Genomic DNA, 26,875 nt, shown 5'->3' with positions numbered 1-26,875 from the left:
TGATTGTATCGCTCCAATTCAATTAAACTTTCAATGTACAGATTTACACAAAGTCCATCCATAAAATGTGCACTATACAGTAGTTAATCGTTGACGGCAGCAGTTGTTTTAGGAATGAATGAGCCTTGAGCCCTGGAGGCATGAGGAAGCATCTCTGTGAGGACGGTCAGTGTAACAGCGTTAAGACACTTCTCTGTGAGCTGGGTTGTCTCTCTACTTTCAGCTGTTTCAGGAAGTGATGCTGTCAACCAAAATCAGGAAACTAACTGTTGCTATTTATACTACAGAGCAAAGCGGTCATTGTTGAAGGCTCCTAATGCATAGAACATAGCTTGAATTTATGAGAAACGTGTTCTTTTAAACACCAGAAACTAAAAGAGGATACTTGGCCAGATGTTCTGTTCTGTTGGGTTAAGTCCCCATAGACTTCACAGCCATGGAAGACACCGTCTCAAGCTCAGGTAAAACATAACATTTATTTTCTAATTGTTTACGTCATTGAGCTTATAGAGGTAAAGGCACAGGACTGTTTTTTAAAATTGACATGGCACTATGAGGTTTAAATAATGATTAATGAGTAATATGAATTACTCATGGAATACTTTCTTTCTTATTGAAAAGCCATATCTTACTGCAAATAGATGGTTTCATTTTACTGTATTTCAGTTTCAATACATCAATAAAGTTCTGTACTTTGCCTCGGAAAGGAGGAAGTAAGCATTTTCCCCGTCCTGTGTATAGTATAATTAATGTGGCTAATACGTTGTAATTCACCCAAATCTACATTCAGATGGAGCATTTTTTTGGTTCATTAAAAACAGATGAACGATGATGAAGGTGAAATACACATGCACGGTTTCTTCTCTGGTTGGGATATACAGGGGTGAACTTTACCTGATTAAACACTGTAATGAGTCAAACAAAATTACTCTGACCAATGTTGACACAGTGCAATGTTTGCTCAACTCCTTATTGGCTCTATGCTGAGATATCAAACAGATCGGCCATTCATTCTTTAACCACAGTCACCTTGACATTCCATGGCTCTGGCTGGACAGCTGGTACTTTGTGGAGCCTTTCCACAACAAACATTACTTTCTGTGATTTGGAAAGTAACGCATAACACCACATCATTAGTTTTATGTTAGGGCTGTTGACAGATTTTTGGATTAAATGTACTTGGTGAATTTGAGCATGTTTAAGGGGAACTAATGAGTAACAATTTCCAGTCCTATCATTTTACATCAGAGAACGAGCTCTAGTCTGGCGTGCATGTTTAAGATTGATTCATACATCATCATACGACGGTGTATAAATCAAGCATTACTCTGATCACACAAATCATTTTCTGTCTTTCAGACAAGTCTGGATCTCCCTCAAGGTGTGAGCTGTTAATTATTCACACTGTTGAGGCACAGGAATGGGCCACGTATTTGCAGAAGATCTTGAAATCCTCTCGCAAGTTCCCCAAAAGGTCTATTCTAATGTATGCGGTGAGCCTGGCAGATCAGCTACATGGATATAACTTTGAGTCCTTCCAGAGTAGCAAATGCATTGTGCTGCTGCTGACGGCAGCCTTCCTGGACCTCCTTAATGACCCTGCGTTGTGGGATTCACTAGAAAGACTTCTTCACCCCCCACAGAAAGTGGTGGTGCTGCTATGTGGTGTATCAGAGACGGACGTCCTCCCTGTGGGCTTTGAACACTGGCCGAGCTGGAGAAAACTCCATGCTGATGAGGAGCCTGCCGTCTACATCTCCACCATTCAGGAGTCCATAGCCGACAGTATGTGGCTGGCCAATTTATGGTTCCAGTTATAGCAATCAGTGTACAGCTTATGTTAATTACATGTGTATTATGTGTAGAGTGGTCCCTCTTTAGTTGTTTTAATTTCCTTTTAAAGACCTCCCATATCATCCCTAATTTGTACTTACACTACAAAGGTTTAGAAATCTGGGCTGAGAAACTGAACGAGTAATGATGTGCTCAGTTGCCAGCAGTAGAAACCAGGGCCCATACTGGGTTACTGACACAGGTGTGAATGCACAGTCAAAAAATGCATGCTTAGCAAACCCTCCTTCGTTAACTAAAGATTACAGTAAAACAAAAAACCCTGCCTGGAATCTCGGTTCATTTGATTTGATTCAACTTCTTTGTATTCAAAGGCAGGCAACATAGTGATGATCCAGCTACTGCCGAACCGGTCATACCAGCCACTTTGGCTCCCAGTCCTGTAGCTGAAGAAACAGTGGAAACGGTGGAAACAGTGGACACAGTGGAAACAGTGGAAACAGAGTCAGTAGGAAAAAGAGAGACTGTCTTCACCTGTCTCACAGTTCAGCCAAACAGAGTTCCGTGTGGGGTAAGTTTCTTGTAACGTAATGGTAAAACTAAAGATAATAGCAGATTAGAACTGCTATACCCCATGGAGATATCATTTAACACTGTGCTGTTACTCAAATGTAATAATCACCCGTTTCTGTCTGTGTAAAGACATTAAAGAGATAACTTAGCTTTGGAAATAGTGTTTATATATTATATGTATGTCAATTATAAATAGCTGATAAAGGTAATGGGGTCAGATTTAATGTCTGTACCAGACTATTAGTATGATAATGTAGATTGAAGTCCATGGTCCATATCCAGAAAATAATTATTGAGGCCGGAATGAATATGAGCAATCTGACTTGAGAAATGTATATGTGACTGATGGCACTGGTAGGAATATATCTCAAATACAGACGGAATAGATCATGAAAAAAGAGAATGATATGCATACGAAATATTCATTTATGAATGTCTCCTTTTCAATAAAGGATCCAGTAACTATTTTCATCATCTTGAAGAATAAACTGGATGCTCATTCAAACATCGAAGTGGAGTTTTCGTCGTCTGAAAATGTGTCTGCAAAACGAGTTCCGGGGACGTTAGAGAATGAATATACCATAAGCGTTGCTGCACCTGGTAAACACTCTCAACACCTTTTTGATCACATGATGCTTTGAGGAAAAAGTGAAAAGCCAACTTTGACAAAAGAAAGATAGGCCTAACTGACAAATACGCACATTCGTTCAGATTGACATTTTAGAGTATTTTAACTTATATTCTCTTCATCTCAGATATGCCAGATGGAGAGGTATTACTGACCATACACACTGACCAGGCTTCTGAGGCCTTGTCACCTGTCACCTACTATACAAACATGGGACAAGTCAATTTCTATCTCGAAAACGCCACCAACCCTATTGAATTCTTACGCCAGGTGAGAGCATAAACACAAAAACATCCTGAGTGTTAATGTAACTCTGAGAGTGGACAAATGTAACTGAATGGCTACATTTGTAAACTCTCTGAGTTACAAATGGATAAATGACTGTGTATCTGACAGCAATAATGATTCATAGGGGTTGACATTTCTTCTCAGCAACAGTTTATTTGCTTTCTTCCTACATTAAATGTAAAATGCATGAGTCCGACTTATTTTCCAAAGCAATGATGTCTGTTAAAAGAATAGAAAACGCTGCAAAAACATATTTTCTGCTGACACATGATTTGTGTATTTTCAGGCGTTCAACATCACATCCAATGTAACAGAATCACTAGATGACATGCTGACAGACTCGTTAAAATCTAGAATGCCTGCAACTGGCCTTCATCTGTTCGGAATCAGACAGATCAAAGAAGCAGCATGTAAGTATATTTATGAGTTGATTATAATGTTGATGTACTGTAGAGTTTGTTTCTCAGAGATCATGTAGGGTGAGGGTGCTGGGAAAAGTGTGTGTGTGTGTGTGTGTGTGTGTGTGTGTGTGTGTGTGTGTGTGTGTGTGTGTGTGTGTGTGTGTGTGTGTGTGTGTGTGTGTGTGTGTGTGTGTGTGTGTGTGTGTGTGTGTGTGTGTGTGTGTGTGTGTGTGTGTGTGTGTGTGTGTGTGTGTGTGTGTGTGTGTGCGCGCGCGTGTGTGTGTTTGGGGAATGGAAGGGGGACTGTGTATATTTGCATTTATATCCGTTTTTTTATGGCTGAGTTGTGCAGTTCTGGGCCTTGAACACCCTCATTTAGACAAAGGTTTGGCATTTATCAGACCCAGTGGTGTGTTCTACCGTCAGATGCTGTATACGCCGTACACAGTCCAGATTATTTTGGGAAGAAGCGTATACAGTCTAATAACCATTTCATCCATTGAAAACGCGAGAGCGTATACCTTGGACCACGCGCATCGTATCGTAGCGTATACCTTCAGAAAAAAACTAGAACACAACACTGATCAGACCCACTATCTAGAGTGACTTACCCATATGTCAGATGTAGTGTCAAACAACGGTATGAGGCCATGGAATTATTAGAAAAAGGATATTGTCACTGTCGGGCGGAAACCTTGTACTGTATGTCCAAAACTGTTTCTTGGAAAAAGGAACCTGTGCTGCGATAGATGCATTCACAAGCTTTTGTTAATACTTTTCATTGGTTCAATATGTATTAAACCCACAGACAGAATTAGCCGCTTTCACTTTCACTACCAAAACTTTTCATAGCCTAAATAGTGACTTAAAATAACACATCTACAAGCTCACAGCTTGTCCCAGCATGACAGGTTCTGAGCTTTTTTGCGCAACTTGTACAACAAAGTAAGGCATTCATTTACAAAATAACATGAATTAAGTACGGAGATACAAGGGTTTCTGCCTGACATAAATGCTATTTTATAACATAACTAGGATAACAAGTAACCAACACTCATTTCCCCAACATTCCTTCCTGTGTAAACTTGTGTTCATTACTTTATTGCACCATGAGGTAAAATCTCATCAGTATTTCATTTTCCACTGAGACCTACAGTATTGTTGCTGAATGTGCATGACCGGAGGAAATACTGAAGTAAACTGCATTGTTCATTCCACTTCTGCAGTAAATGGACAGCACAATACGTATGACGAGATCAGCAAAAGCGGTTCTGTGAATCAACATACAATGTAGTCAAGTTAGTCATACTAGTGCAGTAGCCGTCGTCAGAATACTTGGAAGCCAGTCTATTACGTCAGTCATGTACAGAGGAGGTTGGGGATCTCCATATGGGCACAAAGTGGACAAGGACAGACAAAGATTCCTGGATTTATATTTAGATTATAGTCACTGCAGGGCAGAAACCTTGTATCCATATTTCAAATCCCTTTTTTTTGGGTAAATGAACGCCCAACTTCGTCGTACAAGAGTGTCACTCAAAAATAGCAAAAAATATAACAAAAGCTTGTGACTAAATAACTACATTGGATCCATTGAAACACGGGTTCTTTTTAAAAAGAAAAAGAAAAGCACCCGTTTTGGACATACAAGGTTTCCACCGGACAGTGACGATATAAGGAGTGGAATATGATATGACTGCCTCTTGCTCCTCAGATCAGCAGAACCTGGAGCTTCCCACCCTGCTCCACTTTGCTGCCAGGTTCGGCCTGAAGAAACTGAGCACGGTTCTGCTGCAGTGTCCCGGGGCTCTGCAGGCCTACAGTGTGATGAACAAGTATGGAGAGTACCCCAACACGCTGGCACAGAGGAGCGGCTTTCTGGACCTCAGACAGTTCATGGATGACTTTGTTGTAAGTAGGGGTGCAACAATTAATCAAACTAATCGATAACCGATGATCGATAATACAATAAAATGATCAATTAGAAATCGATTCATGTTGATTCATGTCATTATAGGCAAAACGTTTCCAAACATTTCAAAAACCTTCAAACCTGTGCGACGAAGTATAAAATAGGGCTTACTTTAAGTGGTTAATGGATTTGTTGATATATAAAGATAGATATACATATAAAAATATATCGATAGAATAATCACTAATAAAATAATGGATAGCTGCAGCCCTAGTTGTGAGTACGCCAAACGTCTTTGACGCATCTCTGTGTTCTTGAGAACCATTTTTAAAGTGGGGTTCATGGCCCCCAGGGGGGCTGTCAGTGGGCACCATGGGGCCAATTGGAAAGGAGAGGATAATAAAAGAAAAAATAAAGCATTAAAAAAACTGTGTAATCATTTCAATTCAGAAGATTATTGTGCCAGTTCAACTACTTTCAACCAACATCCCTATTATGGCCATGTCATTGCTGTCACAATTTCTTTCCAAAACTTTCCAAATTTCCAAATGCTTCAAACATTTTCCAAAATAGTGAAAATAGCAGAACTAAAAGCTCACAACGCATCGCATTGCCTTTTTTTAATTGCCATGTCGCAATATGTGGGCCACAGCTAGAGGCTATGGCATCATTGGCATGGAAAAGTTTGGGAACCCTTGTTCTTGGGCACAGATCGAGAGAGAGAGTGTTTGTATTGGTGTGTTCGCAGTGTGAGTGCAAACGTTGCACTGTGCAGCACATACTATCTCAAAATAAACGTTGGATGTTGCATCAATACATTTGGTATTATGTTACTGTTGTCTGGTTGTATTGTTATATGTCAGGGGTTACAGATGAAAATGCATTGCATACTTGCCAAATCCGGTATATTTACACTGCATCATGTATGTATTGCTGTCCCTCCCAAATAAACAAATAAAGTAAAGTATGTCAAGTCAAGGTACAGTACTTGCCTGTGTCTTTAACAACAATGCAGGAGACGGCAGACATGGTCAAGACTCACTTAAAAGATTCCAACCCCGAGGAGGAAGGCGACGAGGTGTATGAAGACATGGTGTCAGCGGCGTCTGAAGACGTCGTCAAGATGCACTCGAGCTGCTCTGAGGACATCTACGAGTCCATGGTGGGGATACTAGATGCGGAACGTGCAGAGGATCTATGTAAGATCTACTTAAACCATTTGTGTTTCATTGATGATGATGAGGATAATGTTGATGATGATGGTGGTGATATAATGGTAACAATGTTAAAGTTGTGGTAGAAGGTGTGGATATAATGATGGTGGTGGTGGTGTTGGTATAATGGTGATGAAGGTACAATAATGGTTGAGACTGAGGTATCGTGAATAGGGGTGCAACCATTAATCACATTTTCAAAGATAAAAATAGCTACAAGCTCACAAGATCGGCTATGTCCACAATTATTTTGTCGTACAAACACTATTGTACCACAAAGTAAAAAATAGGGCTTAAGTGGTTAATCGAATACAAAAGGTTTTTAAAAAAAAATCACGTTGACACGCATATAAAAACATTTAAAACATTATCCAAAAGAAAGCTTCTCGATTTTTCAAATCGATTAATCGAGAAAGTAATCCATAGAATAATCGCTAAGATAATCGATATATCCAGCCCTAATCGTGACAGTGATGATGACGCAACTGTTGTGTCGTCCCCAGACGAGGCAATGACCGGTCCAGGAGATACCTCCGAGGAGGCGATGCTGAGGAAGTTCTTCCAAGGTACGTTTGACCTCCACATTCACCAAGTAAAACACAGTTAACACTCCAGGCATGGTGCCAACCAGGCAACTCGGCTGTCTTTTTTCCACTAACAAAAGCTAACCCAGGCATGCCCCTAGAAGATGAGGAACGCCTAGCCGCTGAGAAGAAGAACGAAGATGAGCCAGAGAATCCTGAAGAAGATGAAGAGGAAGACCCATACCAAATGGACCCAGAGGATATCTATGATTCTGTGGATGGAACCGCAGCGTTTCCAGACATTTTCAACCGTCCACCAGCCCCTGTTCCCAGACCTCAACTTTCTGAGCGAGTGGAGGCGCCCTATATCACCAGTGGTACTGTACATTTTCTAATGGCTTTCAAAGTGTTCTCTCTGCAGGGTATCATTTATCAGTGTGTGAAGAAGCGCAACAGAAACTGACTTATCTGGGTGTTATTTTGGCAGTGTTCTCCGAAAGATCCACCCCCGAGATCAGACCTATGGAAGGAGGATCATTTGCAGGTGTAGTACAGTCTACACTCTATTCATTCATTATACATTTTTTCAAAGATCATCTTCACATCACATTGCAATGTTTATATAATAGATTAGCATGTGAACATATTTAAAGGCTAATTTATGGAAAGTATACAAGGCTGAGATCTCGGATGATGTCTGCAGTCTAACACGGCTCATTCCAAACTTTCAGGGAGACGTGATAAGCGATCCACCTCTCCAGTGTATGACCCTTATGGTGGCATGAAAACCCCAGGACAGAGACAGCTCATAGCCCTGCAGGAGAAGGTGAAGGTTGGGGTAATTACTGTGGAGGAGGCCGTCCAAGAGTTCAAGTCCTGGCAGTTTGACCATGAGCGGAGATCACACTCTTTACGCTATCAGCAGGTAACTTAAACATGTAAAAAAAAAACAGCGGTGTTCTCTCAGTGGCTATTTAGTGGCTGATAATTGACTTAAAAAACTATACAATCTCCTTTGTCCTTCAGGAAAATCTGAAGATGTTACGTGACAGCATCATGAGGCGTCACAAAGAGAAGGAGAAGACGGGAAAGGATGTTGGTGAGGCTGTTTTCATGTTGTATTTTAGCATCACACACTATGTTGCTTACACAGTACAATCCTCGTGTTACTTTAACCCATTAAGACCGGAAATGCATCTGTGTCATTTAAGATTTCTTTAGCTATTCAAAAATAGCAGATATACAAGCTCACAGCGCGGCACTCGGTGCTGCGCTATGAGCAGCACCGAAAAAAATAATAATTAAAAAAGAAGGTCCTCAAAGTAAATGTAACACTTTTTAAACAGTTGTACTGTGTGATGTGGTCTCACTAAAGAGATGTCATATACTGATGCTAACAGTCAAATGTTTCTTTCCCTCTATGAGAATATGAGATAACGGCTCCGCTGCCAAAGAATTACCAGTTTGACTCTGGGATGACGTTGGAGTGTGGCGTGTACGATTCCACTCCTCGAGTATTGGCCGCTCCCCCCGCAGTGTCCCGCCCCATCCAGAGGGGCACCTGGAAGACGGGGAGCACCTCCAGCACGTCCAGTGAGTCCAATCTATCTATAGACCGTGCCAATGCTCTATTTGTTGCTAGGAGACATTGTAAATACCATGTCAACTTCCTGTAAATGCCGGTATTACTGTAGGTAACCTGACCCAAAGGGATAACACTAATAGAAAACAATCCTGAATTTAATCTAAATGAATCGGTAACATACAATAATCCATCAATAATCAGTTGCCAATTTTTCCTGCACAGGTTCCCTCACCCTTATTCACTCTGTATACGATGTTTTTCTTGTCACACATAAGATGTGTGACAATAAATATGTTTTTGCACCTGCAGTTCTCTTTACCACAAGTCTAAGTGTAAAAAAAAACATCCGACATCACATGTTCCTTTTCACTCCCATATCTATAGGTACTGAGAGTAACAGACTCAGCACACACAGCACTATGAGCTACAGCAGTGGCACTGAGCCTGAGTTTGAGGTGAGCCATTATCAGTCCTTAAAACCCTGTCCGGACAGGATTATGGGTGATTTTATGCTTGGTTTCACAACGGTGTTGTGCACCAATAATAGCCAATCTATAAGCTCACAACACATTGCGCTGTGAGAGCATTGTGAGCTTGTAGATCAGCTATTTTCGGTGCACGACATGGCGCGCAACCAAGTATAAGTAGTTCTGAGGGACTTGGATAATGTACAGTATCTCCTTACGCTGCATGTCATTGCCTTCAGTGAATGATCCAGATGGGTAAAAGCATTAATCCTCAGGATTACAGAGCAAGCAGAAATTGTACATTTTGGTATTTTCATAATTTGCTTCGACCCTCCTCTGGTGAATCAGATGGGTCCCAGAGGGGTATGCAAAGAGACAGTTTTGTAATGTTGTTGTGTGGAGTGACTGTACTTTTCAAAGTTGCTCAAATTCCTAAGCTGTTGAAATTGTTACAAATTATATTCTCATGTTGCTACTGTGGTGGAGGTGAGACTGAATTTTCGGCCCTTTAACCATTGAGGCTCTTCAGGTCCTAAATCTATTACCAGACTAACTGTAAAATGTCAGCTATTTTATTTATATCATTGCGGAAACCTTTGCTCATACAGTACTGCTTAAGATGTGAATTGTTCTGTGAACTAGACCAGACTGTGGCAGAAACATAGCCCATGCTAATTATGTACGCATGTATGTTGTACAGTACATGTACAGTACCTGCGTGCGTGCGTGCGTGCGTGTGTGCGTGCGTATGTTGTGTTGGATAGAAATGCCTCTACATATGCACCAGATAATTCTTAAAACAATTATAAATAGTTTCTAACAGTCTTGTGGAGTCAGTGAGTGAACAGCAATGTATTGTTGAGGGGTTTGTTTTTTAAATGTTGTTTGTATGAACCCTAAAAATTATGATTTGTGTTACTTAAAGGACGCATTAGACAGTGTTACTCCGACACGACCCCCGCGACCTACTAGTGATGTTCCACCCCTCATCCCCCCACCCAGGATCCCCCCTCGAATCCCAGAAAGGTCAGTTTTGGTCAGATTTTACAGTACGAGTCTTAATTGAATTCTGAGAGCTATTGAATGTGCTAATTTGGTTTCATTTGTAACTCCTCTCAAGAGTTACAAATGGATACTGAGGATTTTACTTTGAATGTTTGATTTTACTAATAGTATGGTAGTATACAATATATGTTATGTTATGTTTATTTATTTGACATGTACATCACAATCACATTGGACAAACCAGATGCATTGTTTAAAGTGTATATAGCGCGAGTGATAGAGATGCATACATTAAAAAGGTATTTTATGGTTTGATACAGTGTGGTACAGTATGATAAAATACTAACATATTGTTAGATATGAATACGATACAGTACAATTTGGAACTCTATGGTATAGTATGGTATGATAGATACAGTACAATATAATACAATACAGTATGGTAGGGTACAGTATGATAATTGGGTACGATATGGTAATATGCAATGCAATACCGTTTAAGTAGGTCAGAGTGGCTTATTGTCAGTATCAGCCGAGAAGGAGGTTATTATTACAGTTTTGTAGGCCAATATATAATATTGAATAGAGAAAGTAGCTATTTTGAGTTGATGCCACTGGAAAGTTCCTTGCAGTTATGTGTGAGATGACAGGAAGTGATTAAGAGGAAATGCACATGCACTACTGACAGTGGGCTGTGTGAGAGAGGAAACCAATGTGTGAAACCATGCCAAAGGCACTGAAACCTGTGGTGGTGTCTCTCATATAGCAAGGTGAATTACAGAGACTGAGTCATGACACAAAACCAACCTCGTAATATTGTTGTTTGGGTTATTCCACCAAACATGAGGAAATTTCCATAATCATGACAAGATTAAGTGTTTCATTGAGATAAATGTTTTTGTATGCGGTATATCTCTCGTGGGGGAACCAGTTAAAAACCCAGAGTTGTTCAGCTGGTGTGCGTGCCACAACAAAGTCAGATGTTTATACTATATGTCGAATTCTTACATTAAAGTATCTTTTGGGTATATTAACACTAACTTATTGAAAATGTTTGTTGATGTTGAAAATCAGTTTTCTAAGAACAGGTATATTAACAACAAAAGAACACCCCAGGGCAACCCAATAGCCAAGTGGTTAGGGTGCATACCATACTGTATGGTCGCAAAATACCCTGATCAGCTAGTTCCTGGGTCAATTAATTGGCCAGCTGGACCATTTGCTCTTTGTCACTCCCCTACTCTCTCTCCACAATTCCTGTCTCTCTTCCACTGTCACTTGCAAATTAAAGGCATTTTTTTTAAAGGAAAAAAATGAATAAAAAAAACAAAAGAAAGAAATTTATGTAACACCTCCAAATAAAGCTATATCTTGTGTTTCTTGTCACATTATGGTCACACATGGTCCTAATCAAAAGCTCAATCATAAAACTTCCAGAGAGTAAGGTGTCTTCAGTGTGATAAATCACTATTTATTTTAAACATGACTTTCAAGATCAATGGCAACATTAAATGTTGCCATTGATCTTGAAAGTCATGTTTCAAAAAAAATAAAAAATAAGTTGGTACCAGCTTGCTGCTCCTGTCCAGTCAATGCAGTGGTTCTCAACCTTTTCAGGGCGCAACCCCGCCAAAATAATCATATTTAAACTGGGGACCCCAGTTAAAATATGACAAGCGTTTGGAATTGTAGGAGGCATTCAATTTAGGTTATCCACAGATAGATAGATTGTGAAAATAGCCGATGGCCTCTTACTTAGGTAATAATTGACAATTTGGCCAATATTTGACAATTTGTTATAGCATAGTTTGTTGATTACTTTTGACACAGAATGGTATTATTATTTTCATTATAGAGGTATTGAAAAGGTATAGCCTGTATACACTTGGTCTGTTTACTGTTGTGTGAGAAAACAATGTTGCACATTAAAGGGGAATTTTGGACCAAGGTTTTCTTACCTTTTCTATGATGTTTTTTTTTTTTTTTTGTGAGATCTGACATTCATAGTGACAGAACACTGTCAAAAAAAACAAACAGAAGTCTCGCTAAACGAGATTGAAATCTTGAGATTTCAATCTCGTCTAGTGAGACTGAGACTCTAGTGTCACTACGTCAGATCTCACCCAAAAAAAAAAGCTATTAAAATACGCAATCTAGCGCAAGAATTATTGGCGCACGTTTTAAGCTGTGGTGGACCCGTGATGGAGTTAAGAAATGTTTCTACTGTACCATTCATCCTAAGATATCATAACATAATAGTAAAGGTAAGAAAACCTTGGTCCAAAATTTCCCTTTAAGCTAATCAGCTGGGGACCCCCCAAAATAATTTGGGAACCGGTTGAGAACCACTGCATTAATGCATATTTGGTGTTTCATGTCTCCCAAGATTATACTGTAGTAGCACCAAGGTAAATATTGTTGGCTAAAACTAACAAATGAAGATTGTATGTTAACTTATGAAACCAAACTATAAACACAGAGAATATTTCTTTAGTTTTTGTCTTTGTCAATTTATTTCATACATAAGCCTAGTATTGGATGGATGGATATGAATCTATATTTCAATATTTGTATTTTTATTTTTAGCTTTGACAACTATGAATAATCTTTTTAACGGTTTTGTTGAGTTTTCATTACACAGTACCTTTTCTGAGCTTAATCAATCTTGCATTTGACAAAATACCCATGATATTATATAAAATACTAAAACTAACACAAAAAAGTATCTTTAATAAATAAAAACTGAACAGAAAATAATTATTTTAAGACTAATTAAAACTAGACTTGCACACTACCACAGTCAGATACCCGGGTGCAATTCCCAGCAGCGGTGCCTCCACTAACACAATTCAGATTGTCCCTGTGGCTGTACTAGGGACCCCTAGTGGTTGGTCAGGGTGCCGGTCCAGTGGGGAGGTCATGGAAGTGATAGTGTGACTGTGAACCACATGCTCCGAATGAAGCTCCTGTCAGTTGAAAAGAAGTGGCTGGTGACTGTCTCCATGTGGATCGGAGGAGGCACATGGTTTTCTACACCTTCTCAATGCCACCAGTGGGGGTTGGCAGTGACAAGGACTGCAGTACAGTACAGCCTAGCAGACAGGCAGACAATTTAGGGATGTTAAAATACGAGTATGTTCTTTTCTCTTGGTTTTAGTTGAACAATAAAAGGCTATACAAATATTTATTGCAAGCTTTCAGTCATAGACCTTCTTCAGGCATAAAGCAATCAGTGAATGTAACAGTACAGTATAATGAAGGTTCAGGGTGTCATTGATTGATCAATGTGTCACACCTGTGCCAAAAATGTCAGTGACAAAACTCAGGGGAGTTGTAGTCCTACAATTAAGTAAAACTGTAAAAAGTGTCCACTGAGACAGCATAATATTTATTTTTAATCACAGCTTTGAGTGTGCGGAGGCTGTCTTTTATTCTTCATTTGGCATATCACCCAAGACTACTGGCAGATGAGCTGTGTTTTTTTCACTATTCTCCTGGTTTTAGTTAAAAGTCTAGCAGCAACACACAGTATAATACAGGTTCAAAAATAAAAGTCCACATAACAGCTTGCTGCCCCATCACATTTACTGTACACTATAAATGCTTGATTTATACTCGCTGTGTAATGGTGTCATGCACTGAAAATAGCCAATCTACACGTTGTGCTGCAACACATTGTGAGCGTGTAGATCTGTCAGGGTGTAGAGCGTGTGACACCTGTGTGGAACTACAGTAAGTAGTGTACAGTAACTCACTTTTCTTTTTGATATTGTAACTTGTTTTGTTCCGCACCAGTGCACCAGTACAATGGATGTGAATAACCTATTTTGACCTAATGACTTCGTAGATCTCACTTCCTCAAAGCACCATTCAATTCATGTATCTCAATGCTTTACAAGTTTTTTTTAGGTCATTGTAATTCATTCAATCCACTTCATTTTAACAGTGGAGCCTCAATAACAAACTCTTACACAATGTGACAATGTAATAAATCTAAATAGCCAAACATAATAACATAAACCATGCACTATTTGCTGTTTCTCTCAGGGTGCCAGAAAACACGCTGAATGAGCGGTACATAGCCTGCCCCACTCGAGCAGTTCCACAAAGACCTGCGCGCAGAGGGCCCTCGCCACCCCCTATACCTCGCCGAATGCGGTGATTGACCACTGTTTCCTGTTAATGTTTTATTTTCCAAGGTCTTAACTGTGACAGTAGTGATGAAAAATAGCCATCCAGGACTCTTTGGAGGCCCTGTATTAGGCCTGTTATTGGAATTAGTGGACTTTCATTTTTAAATGTGTGTTCTCATTGTGTAAGTGGGATTATGAATGCATGTGGGAGCGAGAATGTGTCCTTCAGTGAACGTTACCGCGAGGACTGATCTAAATGAAACCCAACTAATGAACGAATGACAGTTCTATATACTGAGGTCAGCTGTGTTATCTTTCAATTCTAAATGTGTGTGTGTGTGTGTGTGTGTGTGTGTGTGTGTGTGTGTGTGTGTGTGTGTGTGCGTGTGCGTGTATGTGCGCGCGTGCGTGTGTGTGTGTGTGTGTGTGTTTTCTCTGTGTTGTACGTGGAATTCTGAATGCCAGTGGGAGTTAGAATGTACATATACTTCTGTGAACGTTACTGCAAGGACTGAACAAAGTGAAACCCAACCAATGTACAAACCCAAACAAATTTCTGGAAAAGTTGGGAGATTTTGTGAAATGTAATGAAAACAAGAATCTGTGATTTCTTAATTCTCTTGAAGTCTACAACGCTGCACCTTTTGACTGTTCTATAGTATTTCAAATTAAATGAACTTCACTGGACTGACTTTTATAGCTGGTGTAATAGTCCTATTTACATAATTAATATTGGGCAGGTTATTCTATCTTGTAAAAATTGCATACGTATATGATATCTTCCCAAACATGTACCTTATTTACTTTAACTAGTCCTGTCATATTTTATATTGATTTATTACAAACATTTGTTTGTTTCAATGAATCACTTATACTGTATAATTAGAGCAGCTCCTTACAATGTCAGTTATTTCCCCATCATCATCCACAATAAAATAAAAAACCTTCACATTGCTGGTTCTCTTTCCCCTGTAGAAGGTCGTGTAGAGCTGGTCATGAGTGAACATAGGCTGAGGCAGGTAGGTGCCAACTCGTTCATTCTCTTGCCCCTAACCTTTGATGGTGAAATCCGGCAACCTCGGAACGGTCGCCACCAGATATTCATAAACGTAACCTCAGTAAAACTGCCTAAACCTAACCTTATTCCTAAAAGTAACCTCAGTAAAACTATGCCTAAACCTAACCTTATTCGTAAACTTAAAGGAGTAGTTCACCCCAAAATAAATACTTATTTTCTATCAATTACACACCCCATGAAGTCTTAAATTCATGGAGATTTTTTTGTTTTTGTCGGACCAAACCGAATACAAGAACCTGGGGCGAGCGATCCACGGAAAAAATGGGGGCGAGTTTTAGGGGGGGGGCGTTCAGGTTGAACTGAGGAAGCCAGCCAGACACAATCCATTTTATGTGTTTCAAACTGAACTATTATTTGTGACTTCTTGAGTAGCTGTCGAGGCTTTTCTGAAGTTTTGTTTTCTTTTGTCTGGTCTCAAAATAATCTGGGGCAGGGTTCTGCCATTGGCCCAGATTGCTAATGGGCTGTTTATGCAATATATGCAAATTGAAAGGGGGGAAGTAGCCTGTGCAAAGGCCCAACCCTGCCATGAGCAATATTTGTGCCAAGGTAGGCAATTGGACCACTGGGGGGCAGGTCACTTACACGCATGCACACGCTCTCACGCACGCACACACACACACACACACACACACACACACACACACACACACACACACACACACACACACACACACACACACACACACACGCACACACACATGCACACACACGCCAATGATAGAATAGGATTTCTCGTGCGTGCTATGTGAATGTTGGCCGCTTGGTGGAGCTCATTACATTTGTATGACAATTACATGGACTCATTTGGAAGTTTTTTGTTAGTCCATGCAGCTATTTTCATAATGAATGTTCCAGATCGTGTGTAGCTAGGCCATTGCGTTAATGCGTCAAATGACGGGTCGGTCGTTCGTGAATGAAATTAATTATCTGTCTGAATGCTGGAATATTTCTCAAATTTCTCAAAAGGGGAGACGCATAATGTGAGTGGTAGGCTAAAAAGCTTAATGTATAGCCGGGTGTCGCTTGCCAAAAAGAAACTGATTTCATTTACAATAGTACAATTCGACGCGTTGTTATTGTTAAACTCGTAGATCAGTTATTTTTGGCAAGTGACAATGTCGTACTATATATTTACTAGTCAAGAGTAAATTGGATTTGAGCTAGCCATGGATCACACGACGGTCGTCTGTCACTACCGTCATTGATGAACTTCAACCTGGTGTTTGCACCTTCTCCATATTTGGCTCGTACATCTACATAAACGTTCAGATTTCAAATATAAAGTGCTTACCTCATGGCCACGGATGTTAGAATTATGCACGGGCTCTCAGAAATACCCATATCGTTCGCATTGTTCAATAAAAAACATTTTAATCCGATTGGTGGCCATTTCTCATAGTTATAATGTATCAGAGTGCAATACACCTCCCAACCGATAGGGTCGTGTGGTTGAACGCATATGGCGAAAATACGAAGAAAATGGCCACCGATCGGATTTAAATGCTTTTTATTGAACGATACGGAAGATACGGGCACTTATGATGTGCCCGAACATAATTGTAACATCCGTAGCCATGGGGCAAGTACTTTATATTTGAAATCTGAACGTTTATATAGATGTACGGGTCAAAAAGGGAGAAAGTGCAAACACCAGGTTGAAGTTCATGCATGACTGTCATGATATGATAGTCATGTTTCAGGGCTAATGAGTGTGCTGCTGCGGAGGCTTGGCGGGTGCATGCAGCCGTGTGCGCTTCTGAGAGAGAGAAAGAGAGAGGGAGAGAGGGATAGAGGGAGAGAGAGAGAGAGCTGACACAGTGACTCACGTTCTCCTGCCCTTATCACGCACAGTCTCCTCAGTGCTGTGTGTGGCGCGACAGGGAACACTGGATTTCCACTCGATTAAGGTAAGCATGTTTTTTACCCCCTCTCATGGCAATGTTGTCTACATGCGATCATTGTAATTCTGTACGTTGAAGCATTGAGACATTCTATATCATATTTTAGATTTTTGTCTTTAAATATTCTAATCATCATCATCACCACCTTTTCTACATTGACAGCTTATATTAGCAACGGACTTCATTGCCGCGTGATACAAAACACCATCTGAATCTGTTTAGTTTAGAATATAGAAGCCATTGTTTTTTTTCTTCTTATAGACTAAATTATCTGACAGAAGCGCTACCTCATGTTATATGCTTGATTTATACTCCGTCGTACGGCGGTGTCGCGTGCCGAACATAGCAGATCTACAAGCTCACAACGTGTGCATCCGCCACGTGTTATGATCTTGCAGATCTGCTATTTCCGACCCCAGTGTGTCGTGGGACAGTTACCGCAGTACAGACACATCAGGTTCAAATGCGACCCACCACCATATGTGCCGCACTATCAAGGCATACGGGATAGGTGGGCACTAGGGACATCTGGGCACCTCAGTAAGTAGTAGGCTATACATGATGTGAACATGCACGGTACATCATTATCAGACCTAATTGTATCCTTCAACTTCTTGTTGATCCCCCAAAATGACTGGATATACAGGTTTTGTAGCAATTGTAGAAATGTTAGACCTGAATTGTCGAATGTTTAAGCATGTTCTAATCATGTATACTTATTACTTTACTTGAGACCATTTTTCAATATTCTATTGTTTTACATTTTGGACAAAATAGCCAATTACATCGAGGTGCCCAGATGTCCCTAGTGCCCACCTATCCTGTTACCCTCTCAAGCAGAGGTGGAGAATGAATTCATTCATGTCCCCCCAGGTGATGCCAAATAGTGTGCTTATTATAGGCTATTGTTCTGCTAACAGAACCAAAACTGCTTCTTTATTTGTATTGAGCTATAATGACTGAATTTATCCAGTACAGTTTCTTTGGTTTTCCTAAAGTTGTCCATAATGTACAGTAATGTACAGTAGACTTAACCCCGCTATGTATCTATACTGGTTGATATTGATTGTGCAGCGGTAGCTATAGGTTGCCTGCTTAAAGTATGAGAAGGCTTAATGAAATGCACACTATGCGGCATGGTGAGAGTGTTAACTGTGGGATTCATTTACTTAAATGTAGACTTAAACAATTGTCCAATTCAATGTGATCTTTCAAGACAATTTGGTAGTGTGAGAGTGAATGTAATGAAAGTGTTATATGTCAATGACAGCATGCCATTCTGGCTACTTTTCCTCAAAATAAAAGTAGATTATATAGATTTCTTTTTTTATCTCACTACCAAGGACTTAGGCTACATTTGTAGCCTACTGTGTAGTTCTGTTGTTGCCACCATAACTTCTATCATGATATGATGAGCCTGACAACCAAGCTCCCATCTGTTACATAACTCATGTGTGCTATAGTATACTATGAGTCCTCTGTGGATGTTTACTCAATGTGAATGTCAACTTTCATGTTCCAGTGGCAGTTTGACAAACGTGTGCCTGAGGCCCTGTGTGGGCTAATTGGCAGCATGTGACATGAACATGGATTGTCTTTGTGTCCATACAGCTTCTCAAAGACTTAGCCCAAATCCTGACTGATTACTTTTACTGTGTACCATTACCCCTCTTTATTTATATTTGGTACATTCCTTCCCAAATTACACTTCTTTGCTGACAAAGCAGGTCCCATCAATATATTTCAGAGTGGTTTGGGTGGGGGTGTGGGGGGTGAGATAGACCAGGGTGCGGGCGAGGACAGTGGTTCTCAAACTTTTTAATTTCAAGGACCCTCACTCTCAGAGTTACAGACCTGTAAGGGTCCATTTAGAACCCCTTGGAGAAAATGTGAGGGTCCGTGGACCCCACCACTGGGTTAGGATACACAAGAACCATATGGCATGTGGTTTAGGATTTTAATAGATCCTCAATTCCTGAAGATTCAACTAAAATGTACAGTGGCAGATTCAACTGCCACTGTGTCTGAGAATTAGATGGGGCTGTTTTAATGACTTGCATAATTTGTTTTACTCTTAAACCCAGTAGTGATGTTAGACAGCAGATGGTCTCTCAAAGTGCACCATCATTCTAACTGGAAGAGGATGATTTATTGAAACTCTGAGAGATGTCACACACACTAAACAAGATTTACATGTAAAGGCCTGGAATTTCGTCATTTTAGGGGCAAGGCCACTTGGCTTTTGGTGTTGTCCATTTTTTGAGGGCACAAAGACCAAATGCCAGAGCAGGAAGGCCATCAAATAAAACACGATTTTAGTCTTAAATTGAATTTAAGGGTTAAGGATGTAATATGTAGATCTCGACAAAATACATGGTGTCTACATGACAAGAAAGAGACACTGGTGTCTACATATTGACAAGAAAGAAACAGAGGAGAAAGTGGTACAGTCAGCTGGGCATTAAGGCCACTGTGACTGTGGCCTCAGGGCATGCAATTGTTTTGAGGGGCTCGTGGCCAAACTGAGGGGCAACGGCGGCCATGGCCTTCGTGGCCTCCCTGAATTTCCTGCCCAGCATGTAACACAATTTATTTTTTAACATATAATATACCGTATGTCTCTCTCAGAGCAATGAGGATGCAAAGCAGACATACTGTACAGGTTTTGCTCCCACAAAATCTGTGCATCACAGCAGCATACACACTTCCTTCTGACTATCTTAACACATGATATATGGGAACCTACTATTAGACAGTGTGCAAACATTGACAGGACAGGATATCTGATGGTTTGCTGCTGGTTAAGCAGCAGCAAACCATCTCTGTGTATCTTTCTCCAAGCTCCAAGGAGGAGTCTTTGCTAGTTCAACATATTGATTGCAACTTTTTAATTCCAACTGTTTTGTCAAATAGAGAGACAATATACCTTACTCCTGAGTGACAGGTGGTTGTATATACAGTATACTGTATACACTGTGCTGGGCCTGTTCCCACTGGTGCCAGTGATGAATGTCAAGATGTTCAGGGTGCAAAAGACAGTGAACCAGCACAGCAGAGTGTTGTACCCCAGACTACTTGTTTATGCAGTGTGAGTGAGCTGAGGAACTGTAAATGTTTAAATGAAACAGGTATGTTAGTTATCTGTTCTATGCCCAGAGGGTCAACCCTATAGGTCATTTGTTTATTCTGCAGTCACTCAGAGAGGAATGCAGACCCTTGACCTTTTGCATTGTGCAATGAAGGCAAACCTGTTAACAATCCTCGTCCGCTTTTGCATTTTTCAGAGAAACAAACAAGTGTACATAAGTGTGTGTGTGTGTGTGTGTGTGTGTGTGTGTGTGTGTGTGTGTCACCTACCTTGGCAAGCTATATAAGATATATTTTAAAGGTACAGGTCTTGTGATTAAAATGACGCAAAATATTCCAAGATAGCATCACAACTGATGCTACAATCAACGCCGAAGTCCGACATACACAAACAAACAAACATTCACAAAACATTCACATTCACTGGTTGAAAGTTGAATTCCACTCCACCAATATGAAATATTTCCACAAAAATGATGTTCTTACTTCGGGGAAGAGTGATTAAGTGATATATTTAAAGTCCAAACCACTATTTTCCGTCAAGAACCCCACAGAAACCCTATAGGGCATAGCAGTGGCGGACATTTTGTGGTTCCACTCAAAAAAAGGCCATTCATTTGTCCCATAGAGATTTCCAAAAATATTTTAAGCCTAGAATCAAGCCATCCAGGCTACTGGTGAATGAATCATGACCATAACACATTTGATTCTGTGAAAAACTGTGAAAACCGCAAAACAATAATTAAATATTATTATTTTTCTCACAGAATCAAATGTGTTAAGGTCATGGGCTAGGTAAGGCTTAATATTGTGGCTGTGTTTTCCAGCTCATATATGATAAAAGCAGTGTTATAAAGGCATCTATTTATAGAAAATATTTAGGCGAGAATTAAAAAGCTTCTATTCCACTAAGTTCAAACTTGTATTACTCAATATCAGTTGCATATAGAGTTGATTCCATGCCAAAAGTTGAAAGGGAAGTTAACAACTTTATGCAAGGGTATAATTTGTAAGTGTTAAGCCGTTAGCTCATTTGGTTTAAAAAGTACCTAAAGGCCATGGTTACAGTACATCAATCAGGCTTGATGTTTTTGTGATTAGGGGTTTTTGTTGAACAGTTTATTGGGTCTTGCTAACAAAGTTAAAACCAGGTTCTTTCCATGCACCTCAATGGGATTTCACTGTGCAGACATGGCAGAACAGTAGAACAGTAGAATATATTCTATAGTCAAGCACAATATGTAGACTATTAAAACATTTGACCTCAGTTTTTACGGTTTCAACAAAGAAAGATTGAATCAAGATCACGGTTCAAGATCGAGATCAATGATTTTGGATTTTGAACATGCAAAGAAAGCTATAGTCATCAGGTTGGTACCTGTTGGGATGCACCCAGCATAGCTGTTAATATTTTATAACGCTTGTTCAGAATCGTGTTACATGGATCCCTTAGATTTGAGAGAGAGAGAAAGGATCAGCCGTAGAATCTCAAAACAGAATTTCAAAGATTTGCCAAAGCCAGCTGTCCCCCAGAGAGCAGCATTCTTTGTTTGTTTTTTTCAGGAGACCCTATTCATTATGAAAACCACCAACCATCATCAGTTTTAGGTAATAATAGCTCACAACTAACCTCTTTTGAGTTACAATATTATTATAGTTGTATGTTTCCCTTCTACTTTGCCAATTAAAAGTGCAGCAAATGCACTGTTACTTTACCAAATATTATAGGATATTTGCTCTTTGTTTTACCCGGTATATCCTTCAGATGTATCAAAACTCAGCAATGCATAATAATCAAATTGTCATGTCTTTGAATGTGGTGAAATCTGTAACAAGGCAACAGTAATATTATTTTATACATATTGTTTTATGTTTACTTGTCAATGTTTATGTGTACTTCAGCTTTAAAAATGAGAATTGTATAGGCTATATCCATTTTCACCAGTTCTGTCAGTCAAACTATGTATTGATAATAACCATCTTTGTATTTATTGTAGCATACAGTATATTGGTTTGGATCAGGCCGGATGTTTCAGCCAGACAGCAGGTTTCTGTTTTCACTCTGTGTTAATGTTATAACAGGTTGCCTAGCAACCCTGTCCCTCCCCCCTTTTCTCCATCTGCTCCCATTGGCTGAAGTGGACAGTGCTGCCTGAAGTGTTATGCTTTGCCTATTCAAGGTTCTGTGGCACAAAGGAGCCCCCCGATCATGGCCGCATGTAAACAAGACATTGAAAAGACAATTTATGGCTAGTTGGCGATGGATTTCAAGTCACCCCCTCTCTCTGGCATTGTACGCACGCAGGCTACTGATGGCAAACAAGGACAGCCATGCACTTGTTGGCAGATATTTTGTGTGTGTGTGTGTGTGTGTGTGTGTGTGTGTGTGTGTGTGTGTGTGTGTGTGTGTGTGTGTGTGTGTGTGTGTGTGTGTGTGTGTGTGTGTGTGTGTGTGTGTGTGTGTGTGTGTGTGTGTGTGTGTGTGTGTGTGTGAGTGAGTGATCCGGCACTGTAAAATACTTAGTGTTCATTTAAATCTGAGAGCCAACAGATGGAACCAAATGGACTTGAAGTCCACTTGGTTCCATTTGTATCTGTATTAAAGTGTGTACAAAGAGTGTACAAATGGAGCCAAATGAACCTGTTAGGATCCATTTGGTTCCATTTGTAGTTAAATCCCAAATTAAATTCAGAATCAATAAACACTGAGGATTTCCCTTTGCCATTATAACATTAAGCAACAGTACGTCAAGTGGCAATACTGAGCAACAGTTTTTATAAAATAATAATAATAGTAATAAAGTATTCATTAAAAAAAAAAAATCTTTCTAGACAAGTTTGAGTAGTAGTTAGTGAACTGCCTCTGGTGCTTGTGGCAGGGTGTGATGGGGGAGAAGCCAGACAGAGCTTGCGTTCTTGAAATAGATAGAGGATGGAGGTATGTTTGGAGTCCTGCGGTACACTCATTTCACACGAGGATACCTTCAAAGCACTTGAGATGGCTGGATTATCGCAGCACTGTGTGTCCAGTATATGCACGTTTAGCAGCTATATCCTATGATTAAACAATCAAGAAGTCCTGTGTCACATAACCACTCAGAGGGCTAAATCAGGGAACACTCTCAGAGCTTCCATGCCACGTTTGAGTCAAAACATCCCCCCTCAAATGAGGAAACACTTTCAACACGCTCTCAGACAATCATTTGAATTGTCAGCATAGCTCCCATGTGTGGGGTGCCCTATTATCTAAGCCCAGAGGAATCTGTGGTGCACAGCTGAGCTCGTTATCGGTTGATGACATTAATTGAGGTGCCGTTTCCCTTATTTCATATTCCCAAATAGAATAACAGACTCATACTATAGAGCAGTGGCTCTCAACCTGTCGGCCGGGGACCACTGGTGGGCTGCAAGGGTATTGCAAGTGGGCCATCAACTAACAGGCAAAATACAAACATTTGAATGATAATATAACATTAATATAAAAACATAATGATGTGTGTTTTCCTTGTGATACAGAAAAAAGGAGCTTGTTCGTTCCATTCATCCAATCCAGAACACAAATAAACATACTCTGAATATGCACGAGGCCCACCCATATGACCACTTAACGTGTTAACTGGTCAGATGGGTGGTCCGTGAACACTTTCAAGAATTTCTAGTGGGCCCTGATCCAGAAAAGGTTGAGAATCACTGCTATTAGAGAATTTGGCCAATGTACAGGTCAGTTGGTTATTATAGTGATATAGTAAGAAGACAAGGGGGTGCCTGGCTCACCAGTTTGTGCACAGACCATATTGTTGCTGTCGGTTAGAAACCTTGTATCTCCATATTTCATATTTTTATGTTTTAATTATTCTATATATATATATATATATATATATAAATGAAGGGCCTGTTTTATATTTCCTCCCATGATCTCCCGTCGTCCCGTGTCATGCAAAAGTATAGCAAAAATAGCCAATCTACAAGGTCACAACACGTTCTGAGTTTGTAGATTGGCTATCTATTATTATTATTATTATTATTATTATTATTATTATTATTATTTCTTTCTTTCTTTTGCCTAATGACATGCCCAAAGTAGGGACACCAGGTTGAAAGTGTATTAACATGAGCTTGTGACTAAATAACAACTGCATTGGATCTATTGGAACACAGGTTCCTGAAAAGTAACGGTTTTGAACATACAAGTTTTCCACCTGACTGCAACGATACGCTCCTTTTAAGCACGAAGATCCGTGTTTGAATTCTACCCTTGGTTCACATGTCTCTCCTCTCTTTGCCCTTGGTTTCCTGACTCTCTACATTGACCTATCTGAAATGAAGCATAAAATGCCAAAAATAAGTCATTAAAAATAAAACATAAGAAAAGATTAGATAAAATGTTATTTGTCCCCAAGGGGACATTTGGCGATAACAGGAATATAATGATGCAAAGGCAGGGGTTGCTTCACTAAATAAGTAAACAAAACTCTAAAATATGTACACAAGGAGTGCTTGGGCTCAAAAGCTGCAGATTCATTGTGCATGAAACATCGTTGTTGAATATTATGAATATGTTTTTGCCTGTTTCTCTTAAAGGTGTTATGCCTGATTTATACTTGGTTGCGCGCTGTCATGCACCAAAAATGGCAGATCTATAGCTTACACCACGTTGTGCTGCGCAACTTTCTGAACTTGTAGATCTGCTGTTTATGGTATGCGACACTGGTGCACAGCTAAAGTATAATGAGGGGTTTAGTGTGAAACTGGTGATGGTCTAGGCTCATGATTTAACAACTTGCACTGATACTTTAATGAAAAGAATCAGACACCTATATAAAGACAAAGCTATATGTAAATATAATCAATGGAATATTATAAAAAAGCTAATTTTGTTGCATGTTTAACACATCTTGGCTTCTGTTCAGACTGCTCTCGTGTTCTCTAGTTATGTGTTTTGGTTCTTGGAGAGCAGCCTAGATGCCTTGCTGTGCAGAAGTATCACCCCTTGGTAAACTGTCAGCTTAGTGACATTCTTATTGCGCAGCCTCTGGCTCTCTATCAATGTCCATAAGACAGCGTGCCCATGGGATGAACCAATGCCCTGCATGGCAAGAACCTCACATGTGCCAACGAAGTGCTCTGTCACCACGTCCAATAACTGTCAGGCTTTCTCATGGACATGCTATCTTGCAGCAGCTAGCCCCTCCAAGACCAAGGCACAAATATTTAATTAGCCAACCTGATAGGCACCCCTGTTTTAACCTCTACTAAAATTAATCCTTTCTTGTTCGGTATATCCTAGAGACTTTGCAGAGGATACAAAGATACTAGCAATCTGAATATGCTTTATGTGTGTCCCTATTCAGTTATTTTTGGTTAGCGACACCATCGTCCATCGTGCAACAAAGAATAATTCAGGCTTCAGTGTATAGTAGGGTAACCATATTTTCAAAAACACAAACTGGGACCCATTATCACTTAAATTAAATTTTGTACACACTCCCCACACAATCGCATTGCATCGTGACGTGTTGTGAGCTACAGTAGTAGATCGGCTATTTTCACTACTTCTGACAATTTCTTTGAAAATTCTTAATTTTCCTTGCTACTTTTGACATTTTCTTTGAAGTTTATTCTTCTTCTTTTTTTCACCTGATGTTTTCATCAGGATGTGGGGCAATTACTTAAGCACTTAGCACACCTGATGACGGCACCTTTCAATAGAACAGAACACTTTAAACAAGTGTTATTAACTGTGGTGAAAACCAGGACAATTTGGTCGAGACAGTTGAAAACTGGGACATTTGTCGGGACTCAGGACAGACACCCTGCCTGAAATTGGGGCAATCCAAGCCAAACAGGAACGTCTGGTCACCTAGCCTATGGCCAGTTATGACTGTAATGTTAAAGTTCCATACACATTTCCTTTTATGTGGCATTTGTTTAAAAGTAAGGACCTCAAATAGCTGTGTTGAGGAATGTGTAGAATCCCAGCCTAGTGCTTTCCAGTATAGAGCAAGCTGTTTATGGGAGGTGGAGAGGGGGAGGGGGTCTTCTCAATTAGGGGGATAAGCTGCAGCTCTGGAGCAGCCCTTCCAAGCCATGTTTGGAGCTGTTTGGTGGACTCAGTCCACGCTGAGCACTGGAGAGCTCCTCTATTCTCTGCCATTTGTCGACAAAGCAAACGTCAAACGGCGTTACATAACGGCCCCATCTCTCTGTCCACAGCACACCAGAGAGTGTGATGAGACCTCTTTTGTGTGAACATGGCTCAGTTTTAAGGCAGCCTTTCAACAACCG

General features: G+C 40.1%; 1 protein-coding gene across 2 annotated transcripts; it reads left to right on the top strand.

Annotated features, from left to right (window-relative positions):
- The first annotated feature begins 281 nt into the window (after positions 1–281).
- On the top strand, positions 282–15,208 carry pik3ap1 (phosphoinositide-3-kinase adaptor protein 1). 2 transcript variants are annotated; one of them, XM_084076360.1, is made up of 17 exons: positions 282–461; positions 1,360–1,785; positions 2,166–2,362; positions 2,817–2,964; positions 3,120–3,262; positions 3,567–3,690; positions 5,396–5,592; positions 6,609–6,792; positions 7,311–7,373; positions 7,496–7,708; positions 7,819–7,875; positions 8,063–8,256; positions 8,358–8,430; positions 8,757–8,924; positions 9,301–9,371; positions 10,309–10,409; positions 14,436–15,208. In XM_084076360.1, the coding sequence occupies exons 1-17, from the start codon at positions 437–439 to the stop codon at positions 14,548–14,550; spliced, it is 2,499 nt and encodes an 832-aa protein (XP_083932486.1). In that variant the 5' UTR covers positions 282–436; the 3' UTR covers positions 14,551–15,208. The 2 variants fall into 2 exon arrangements, with proteins under 2 accessions (XP_083932486.1, XP_083932485.1); XM_084076359.1 differs by having other exon boundaries at positions 7,472–7,708.
- The last annotated feature ends 11,667 nt before the right edge of the window (positions 15,209–26,875 follow it).

The sequence above is a fragment of the Gymnoscopelus microlampas genome (genome assembly GCF_963454915.1).
Source record: "Gymnoscopelus microlampas genome assembly, chromosome: 13".
Lineage (NCBI taxonomy): Eukaryota > Metazoa > Chordata > Actinopteri > Myctophiformes > Myctophidae > Gymnoscopelus > Gymnoscopelus microlampas.
Note: the sequence above shows the minus strand (reverse complement) of the source record. Positions and strands in the feature narration are given on the sequence as shown.